This window comes from Lagopus muta, chromosome 11 (genome assembly GCF_023343835.1).
Source record: "Lagopus muta isolate bLagMut1 chromosome 11, bLagMut1 primary, whole genome shotgun sequence".
Lineage (NCBI taxonomy): Eukaryota > Metazoa > Chordata > Aves > Galliformes > Phasianidae > Lagopus > Lagopus muta.
In genome coordinates this window covers 3,884,369-3,894,185 of record NC_064443.1, presented here as the reverse complement: position 1 = coordinate 3,894,185, position 9,817 = coordinate 3,884,369, and the positions used below count along the sequence as shown (strand labels likewise).

General features: G+C 37.1%; 1 protein-coding gene across 4 annotated transcripts in view; it reads right to left on the bottom strand.

The window, feature by feature from the left end:
- The window catches only part of ATP2B2 (ATPase plasma membrane Ca2+ transporting 2), a 355,270-nt gene that overhangs the window by 66,048 nt on the left and 279,405 nt on the right, over nucleotides 1–9,817 (bottom strand). For all 4 annotated transcript variants that reach the window (XM_048957828.1, XM_048957824.1, XM_048957825.1 and 1 more), the window contains 3 exons: nucleotides 9,378–9,542; nucleotides 6,942–7,156; nucleotides 5,104–5,346 (listed from right to left, as the gene is read on the bottom strand). In XM_048957828.1, coding sequence (XP_048813785.1) covers nucleotides 5,104–5,346; nucleotides 6,942–7,156; nucleotides 9,378–9,542 — 623 coding nt within the window. The remainder of the gene's footprint in view (nucleotides 1–5,103; nucleotides 5,347–6,941; nucleotides 7,157–9,377; nucleotides 9,543–9,817) is intronic.

The window sequence follows — 9,817 nt, the reverse complement described above, 5'->3', positions numbered from 1 at the left end:
ACCAATTGTATAAAAGCAAAGTAAATGTTGAACTTCACACACCTCTTTGAAGACTTTCTGATGGGACGCTATCTCCCAGCAACCTAGATAGCTGTCCTACTTTTGGATGCAGATACATTCCTCACAGATGAAAAGAACCCTTCCACTGCCTCTACATCTGTGCTGTCAGTCCCCACTGTAGAAGCTCATTTATTCATGTGAAGCAGCTATTGTGCTAGAACCTTATTCTCCTCTACTTCTACAATTTCAGTACTGTAGAATGCAATTTCTTCTCATGGCTGTCATATTATGGGTTACCTACTTGTTCTGTCAGCCTCCCTCCACCTCTTTTCTCCAAGAAAGTATGAATTGTATTCATTCCAGTATTTCTGCATCAGACAATTAGTTAAAAGAACTATTTATCCTTAACAATGAAATCCTCTGCCAAAGTCTCTTGAACTGCTTTCAGTATGACATTAGGGATTTAGTTCACTTATTTTCATAAGACCTTTCATTATATATGCATGAAAAAGTAATTACAAAAGGCAATAAGGTGAATTAACACCTTCCTTTTTCTCCTGGTAAATACAAGTGGCTGAATCTGCGTTGCAGTCCCATCCTGTGGCTATGCTGCACACCACCCTGCATCCTCAGCATCATTCTCCCATTGACAGATCCCCTTCTCTGGGAAGTTTGTGGGAAACTCCTGTTTGCTCCTTGCTGGGAGTATGTCCGGTTTTCAAACCTACAGCCTTGTGAGTACAGACCTGTAAGAGTGTACTGTGAAGAGTCTCGTCTGGGGCTGCAGTCAGAATGTAGTGGCAGTTCAGGTGCTGGCAACCTTGGCAAACCACTATTTTTTTAGAGACGTGTCAGTGTCATAAGCGTGTGGTTTTGTGCTTTACAATAAACAGGAAATACATTGCTTTCTTTGTTCTGACAGCAATTGTTATTTTCTTAATTCACCACCTTTGTTTTATCCAATAAAGCCATTGTTGTCCAAAAAGCTGTACAAGGGCACATTGATTAGCTAGTATTTATCCACAGGTAAGCGTTTACTTCATTTTGTAAGCTGTGGAAGGCAGTGAATGTTCTGCACTTTTCTGTGACATCTTTTTCCTTCAACAGCGTCAGTAAAAGGATGTCAATATACTATGCTGCACACCATACAAATGCAGTAAATGATGCTCCAGATCCTCAGAACTGAAAACAGCCCTCACAGTGCAGATATTCACCTAATACAAGCATAAGTAGCTCTCTTTTTTTGCTCCTCAGGCAGCTATCAAGTACCCACTGAAATGCCTGTGCTAAATCATGACAATGACTGGTTCAGGCAAGTCCATTCATACTGAAAATCCCACGACTAAATGTGAGACGTGACCATTTTTTCGTAAGAACACATTATACTTGTCCAGCAAGCATGTAATCTTTGCCCTCTGACAGATTTGAGGAAATTAGAAGAAAAATAAATCATAAAGAATAAAGAAAATAATGCTCTGAAAGTAAAGCTTCCTATTTATTTCCACGGAAACTTTAAAATCTACAAAGAACACAGTAACAGTCTGATAGTGCTAATTCTCAACTACAAAATGTGGTTTTCAACATAGTCATCACCACGAGCTCTGCATTTGTGCCAAAGATGAACAAGAAAAAGCCTGCGTGCCACACTCACCAAAATCTGCAGCAGCAGAGATGACCCACTGTTGCCACTGCCGTTGCTGAAATGCACCACCTGCTGCCTCACTGAGCTCACATCCACTGTTTGGTCTCCATAAATGTTCAGCCAAATGTCAGTGAATACCAATGAGTGCTATTTTTTTCTGAACGGAAGAATTCATTGACACTTTTTTGCTTCGTATGTACTTCCATGTCAGAAGCCATTTTGTCAGAGTGCCCTTTGCTGCCATTTCTCTTATGGCAACAAACTGTAATGGAATACTGCTTTACTCCCAACATTTGCCCCTGTCATCATGAACCAACATAATAAAATTGGAGGCATTACTTTTGGAGCAGCTCTCATACTTTTCTAGAACTGTATTTATGCATGTAAAAGCTTAAATCACTACTTTTGCCATAAGGAGTCTGTATTTCAGTATTGCTCCCTGATATTCAAGGTCACTGTGCTTTCAAACCAAGTGAAATTGAGTGATTTCCAAAATGGAAATTTTGTTTTCAGACTAAGAGGTGCTTCACAGCCTTTGTCACAGCTTACCTCCAAAAAATTAAGTCCAATTTATATTTTTGGTAGTTAAAGCTACATAAAACCGTAACACTGGGGAAAAACAGGCTTTCTGGAAAACATCTTCACATAAACAGCATAAGAGCAGCACTGAAGATGCTCAAAGACTAACAGAATGCAAAAACAGCTCAGAGAATACTTTAATCCTTGAGAAGCACTGAAAAGAATTATATATAACTTTGCAGTTGTTTGCTTAGAATAACTTCTTTTTAATTTCTCAGGGAACCTCAAATCTTTTCTTCCAAGCAGCGGTATTATTTTCTTTTTATATTTTTATCAATGGTTCAGTTGCCTCTTAATCAAAAGATAATGGAAGATGAAACATTGCTCACTCAGCAGATAACATAGGTCCTATATGTGATCACTCTGAACAGAAGTTCACACAATGAGCATGTACAGTGTACACATAACTGGATCACTAATAATGTATGTAAAATATGTCATCATATCTAAAATTCAGTTGTTACGACATTTTCTCATACACCCTTTGGGTCTGAGCTGATATTCACCATTCTATAACTACATTCTCAGAATGAGTGCAAAAGCATGTGTTCAGTATTAACAGTTAGAAAAACAACTGCACCTTTTATCCGACTCCCCTCTGTATTTTTTTCTGTATTTATTTATAAACTGTAGTGAGTAAGGGCTTTGAAACAGTATTTTCTATCATAAACTTTAGCTTAAGCTTGCTGTAACAACCACCTCCTCTGATACTGGAGTATTCTCCTGGGGTCCATGCTTCAAGGTTTGACCTTATAATGCTGTTAAAAAATGACCACTAATTTTATACAGTTATGTTCCAGTATTCCAGAGCATCCTGTGATTTCCAGAGAATAAATGGCTGCATCTATTAATTTTGAATAGAATTGATCCGTGCAAAGGCATAAAATAACTGCAGTAGTGGAACGCTGACTCCTAACAAGCACACAACAGTCTTTTCAGTGAGAAGGAATGAGTCTAGCAAACAGGAAAGAAAATGTAAAACAACAACAGCAATGGTGAGATCACAACAACTACTATTAACCAGGAATTTTTCTGTTAAATGAAACAGCTGCCATAAGACAAAAGTTATTAAACATATATGTTATACATGCGAGCCTTTGGAAAGTGGTGTAATATCTTCCCACATCTCATCCAGAAAGCTAAAAATTCAGATGAGAGTCTGAACTAGCAGGAAGGTGAACACAGACACCTCATTTCTGTGTTTGGTTTCAAGCATTCAAAACAAACAGCAAAATGCTGAAAAACTGAGTCACAGCTGACATTAAGTCTTGCTCTGCCAGCTGCACCTACCTGAACTAGCAGTCTGCTGTTCTGTGCCACCTCATCTCAGAAATGAACAAGTTCTGCCAGTGCTGGTAACGTTCTCTCAAATCCCTACCACAGCTGAACTCCACAGTGACAGCTAGAACTGATACTGGCAATTAGCAGTTATACAAACACCAATGTCCATATTGACCTATTGCCCTTCGTTCCTATTTGTCTCTATTTCCATTTTTTAATTCCAGTGTGTGTCCTGAGGCAGAGTTTGGTTCCATTTCAATTCCTGCAGGAGGAAGCACCTAGACTTGCAGGGGCTATAACCATATTAACATAACTAAGATATATGTTCCTGTTTCCAAAAATGAAACGTTACACTGATCTATGAAAGCATGCTCATTAACAGCAAAACATTCCTGCTAATTTTCAATTTGTGTAAATTAGATTTCCAAAAGCCACTGCCATAAAATATCTATGTAGCTTTTACACTGAACCACCTAAGAAAGGAAGGCAGGCCCGTTTTCATTTTGGCTAACCTGTTTGGTGTGGATCTGGACAGATCATAAGAAAAAGACAGAATGAGATCCAGAATTCAGGTGAGAACTGATGCTGCTATTTTGGATTCTCACAGCTGAAAATGGTACGTAGCTGAGTGAGCTCTGCACTTCCAGAGTATCTGAACTTCAAGTCAAAAGGAGTAGCTCTGACCTCAGTTGTCTATTACAGCTACTTGTCCTTGTAGAGCAACAGAAGAGCTGTGTTCATTAAGGGCTGATTTCAGTTGCAAGGAGGGAACAAACAGTACCTATTTGAGCTGCTGAAGGCTTCATGTCCTCTCAGTGTAGAAAGTAGCTCAAATCTGCTCTATTTCCAGAGAGCTTTCAGTGAGAACAGAGCAGTGGGTGCCTCACAGTATTCCAACAATTGTTTTTTTGTGATTGTGCTTAAAAAAAACCCACTTTTAAAATATTATGAGGTACATACATGATGCAGCTCAGCTCATTATTGATCTATAAAAAGGACAATGCATAAACTCACAAGCTAAGAAGATATTTGGTCTGATACTAAGTTTGACCTTTCAAAGAAAAAATCTACTGAGATTGCAAAAGTTTTCAGTCTCTTATTAGCCACATACAGAAAAGTCTAATGGCACAAGCCACCAGATTTTTCCATTATGTCCTCCTTCAGTGAGTAAATAGAACATTTGGAGTCATAATTCACTTGAAAATGTAACAACAAGGACTATTCACTGATAAAACCAATCTCACTTGTCTTACTGAAGAATTAATGGAAGATTTCAGACGAAAGTAATTTTACAGATAGGAAGCCTCAGTGAAAACTCATTTTATGAGTAAAGAAACCAGCACACAGGTTGGACCATCCCAATCTGTTGGCAGTAAAACATTGTAAATATAGCATGGTCTTGTATGTACAAGTACAACCCTGTTCACAAAAAAAGAAGCCCACGAAAGTATTTTCACAACTTCTCTCATTTTGAGGAATTCAACAGCATTTAACAATTCATGCAGGATGTTAAGGAATTAATAATGCTTTCACAAGTTATGACTCCTTCTACCATGTTTCATTTTACTACTGGAAAAAAAAAACAACAACAAACTACTCACCAGAATTTTTGTAGTGTAAGCACTGTTGATAGCAATTGCATTAACCAGCAATTCGAGAGTCTTAGCAGGTACAGAATCAGGGTCAGGGATCTCTTTGTAGTGCACATCACCAATATAGGCTTGGACGACTGTCATCCGGTTGGTTGTTAGTGTCCCTGTTTTGTCAGAGCATATGGCTGTAGCATTACCCATAGTTTCACAGGCATCTAAGTGGCGGACCAGGTTGTTATCTTTCATCATTTTCTGAGGGGAAAAAAAAAAGTAACTCCAAGATTTGCTTTGATAAAACATCAGTCAAAAAAACATCTCAAACATCAGTCATACAAAGGAAAAAGTATAAATCTTATTCACTAGAAGCTCAATCAGAATTTTGTGTCCAGTAATTAGTACTGTATTTACTATGTAAATCAATGAAGCCCTGACCATCCCTGGAATAGTTTTGTTTTTTTTTTTATCAAATGAAATAGTTCTATCCTTTTATCATGGATAAATACTTTAAGGAGCAGGCAGAACAGCAAAGATCAGCTGAAGTACTGGAAATACTGAAAACAATAGGATTTTAATAACAGTATAACTACAGCAAACATAAGAAACCAGGCAGTTTTATACACTTCCTTTTGGTTTGCTTTGCTTCTTACAGCTGAAGTCCTAAATCTAGAGATCAATCAGGAATACTTAGTAGCATAAATAAGGTTACCTAGTAATTCAACAACTGTATATGCACAGAATATGATTGAGAAGCTATCCTGTAAACTACTCATATTTCTATATTTTAACCTTGTAATGTTTAGTCAAACTTTTTAGCCTTTATTTAATACCATTTCCAATACCAGTGTCACCCTACAGCACACAGAGTGACTGCACACCTTGCAACCCAATCAAACTAAAATAATCACCAATGACTTAAAAAATCCACCACCATTCCATACTGCATATTTTTCACAAGATGGACAGTCTTCCTGGGGTTATAAGTTGCCCTTACTCAAACTTTTTCAACATTAAAAACCTCTGTGTCCAATCACCTGACCCTAACTTTCAGAGCAATACCTTATGCTCACAGGACACAGTGTCACCAGCTGAAGCCAAGATGTATAACTGTTTGATACTGCACCCATAGTTACACAGGGATGGATGTGCTGCATGCACTGTGTGAAGGCCATCAGGAGAATGGAAAAGTATTTTTAAAGCAGTTAGGCTCCTTACTGGCAAAATCACGTGGCTGAGATCTGCTCTTCTTTTCCCTAGTAAGATCTGACTACCTATAAATCAAGGTATTTCTTCATAACGTTCACGTTATTTACCTGCTAAATGGAAACAAATCACAGAGTTTTCACCTGGGATTGCTAGAATGTTTATGTAAGGCCCATCATTCTTTGATTTTGTGACAGAATCATTTGCATTGGCTAAAAACCACTGTAACTGCATTGAAGAAGAATTCTACTTCCTTCGAAAAAAGAATCCTGAAAACTTCAAATCCTTGTCGAAACTTTTTACTATTGCAAAAGCAAGTCTGAAGACAAACTTATATTACAAGCCTACACTACTGTTAAAAGTAAGCCCTGCTCAATAAATTCCTGGTAACTTTGTTAACTAAGCAGGGATTTCTGTTGTTTGAAAACTGTGAAGTTTAAAAGACTTGAGTTAGCATACAAACGCATTTTTTTGTTTTGTCAGAAGTACTTTCAAAGCAATACTTTAAAGAAATTTCTCATTATCATTTTAATGACATTAATTTACAGGCCAACTTCAATCAAACCTGACAAAAGCTGAAGAATAACACACTAGCAAACTCGACAGAAAGCTATTTTTCTCCTATAATTATTTTGAATGTTTCTTACCTTTACAGAATAAGCCAAAGAAATAGTGACAGCAAGTGGAAGACCCTCAGGGACAGCAACCACAAGTACAGTAACACCAATAATGAAGAATTTAACAAAATACTGAACATAGACAGGAGTGCACTCAGGTAACCACTGTTTCTTTTTCACCACAAAAGTGTCAATGGCAAAATATAGTACCAAAATGATTACAGTGATGGCAGACATCACCAAACCTGTAAATAGAAATATGCAATTACTACAAAGTAAAAATTAAAAATACGTGCAATTAGAACTTTATATTTGAGTTTAATTAGAACTTTATATTTGAGTTTAATGTAAAATTATTTTCACTCTTCATAAGAGTTTACATTGCCACCAGTACAAATAATGAAGAAAAAATTACTATGATACATTTGCAGCAAAAACCATTATTATAGTAAGTTTACAAGACCCATCCATACATTCTAATGAAGAGGGAGGTACTCCATTCCACAGAGCAGCTAGCTGCTGCTACAGTAATTTCTAAGCACTGTCACATTGCTGCCCTTAAAACTTACCAGGCGGTCTAAAGTTGTGCTGTTGTTTAACCTAAGTTTTTCAGGTTTAGTACATCACTATTCTGTACATATTCAAACATCAGTTGCTCATCGTTCTTTTTAAATATGTTTACCTTAAGAGGCTTAAGAAAAGGAGCCTCTTCCTATAATTTGCTGTTATCTAGAATATTTCAGACAGGCGTCCAGTTGAATACAATGAAGTAACATTGCAGAATTGTCCACTGAACAGTTATTTAATTGGTCTTCTTGTAAATTTTATTAATACTAGTGTTCCCAAAGTTTTTCTTACAAAGGAATCTATGCAAATAGTGCATATTTCTGTGAGGAGAGGCTCAAAGGCATACAACACTGACAGCATTCCACAAGAGAGATTAAGAAGTATTTCACTGCAGTCACAGAAGATCCTGGCTGGGCACAAATGTGCTCTCATACAGACTGTGGTAAGACAGCATTTCTCGTGCACAGTTTTGCTCCTGGATTAAAGTGACAAACAAAAACTGGTTTCCTTTGGAACACCTACTTAACCTTGTTGTTACTAATCTTTGACATTCTCTGATGAAGAGGGTAAGCCTGTTTTTCAGAGTAAATTAATTTCTCCCTAATGAGATCATGGAAAAAAAGGATGATACAGTGAATTCCATGTCTTGACTGAAGTGATAGACAGATAAATAAATAAAAAAATAAGTAAAAGGATTTTAAGGTTGACAGGATTTTGATGACTCAGGGAGACCACTACTTAATATCAGAGGATAAAGAAAAATCCACTAAAACATTATATAGGGAAATCTTTATGACAACTCAAGACATTCCCATAGATTGCCTGATGTAGAAGGAAAAATAAGACTAAAGAGATCATAATTAATTTAATTCATATTACTTGCCACATTACTGTTAGAAAGATGTATACAATTACTTGAAAATTAGAAAAGAGATGTAGAAAAAGTACTTACTGTTGAAAAATATGTAATTTAAGAAGTTAATAAACACAAGAAATTATGAGGTTTCATATCAGTGTGCATTGCTATATAGCCAGCAACAAAACAAGAGAAGCCTGAGGAATATGAAAGTGGGCAAACCATGAAAGTGAATACTAAAGAGAGAGAATTGTAAATTACGAGCCATATACTGTGCAGGAAAAAAAGACAGAAGTGGTGTCATGGTTTTCTGCCATCAAAAAAAGCGCAATAAACTAAAAAGGATTTAGAAGGAATAAGAGGGATAAAAATCAGACTGGTAAAGAAGGATAAGGGTGTTCAATGGAAGTGAAGATAGGAATCTGCTGTAGGAGCACAGCCATGTATCTAGGTAGAGTCTGAGACCTCTTTAATACCACTAGAAAAAAATAGTTAGCAAGCATTACATCATTTTGAAAGACCTAAACTTTCTACCTGCACTGTTGGAGAAGTGCCACTTTTAACAGCATGGATCAGGTGGTATTGGACAGAATAGCCAACAGATACATCATATTTGCATAGAAGGTGTGAACATGGAAGTCATGAGATAATAAATAGAATAATTTCAGAATCCATAAGTGGGAAATTCTGTGAGAGTGACATTTTTAGATTATATTAGAGATTCTATAACTATGTACTTGGAAGGGAAGAGGAAATTAATATAATGTAATTATTGCATTTGGGAATATCAACTAAGCTACATTTCATTTGGCTTCATATATTCATTACAATCCAAGTTGCCCAAAGCTTTCTGCTTCTTGATTGTAAAAACTGGGCTTTAGAAAATGAAAGATCTTCAGTACCACCTACTATCTTCAGAACCATACTATGACAGCCCATTTCTAAATGTTGCACTAATAAAGCACTACTCTGTTAAGAATTGTTTATAAGCCCTTAGCGCTTAGTAATAATATTCTGCTATTCAGTCAGTTATCCCATCATACCTGCTTTGCCTATCTGGACTGCCAGCTTGGTCAGCTTTCCTTGTAGGACAGATTTTTCCTTCTTGTGCATGTTGGATTTCTTCTTGTCTTTGTCATCTCCTTCTCCCCCCTCGGCACTCTTCAGTGGCTGCATCTCCATGGCAGCAGCCCCATCTTGCTGCTTGGCTAATAACGCAGAACGAAACTGTTACTTCAGAACTGTCTTCCATTCTTTTTCTTGTAGTGTTGACACTGAATTAAACTAGCAGCACTCGTTGGAGCTGATGAATATAACTTTGCACAGGATTACCCTCTGCTCCCACAGCAGACAGATGCCCAGGTGAGGACCCAGTGGGGTTCCAGAGGGACACAAATGTACAAGTTTACCCACATGCACTTCACACAAGGGAATATGTATGTAATGCACCACTTGTCAAGTACCATGAAAACCTCTAATTCTG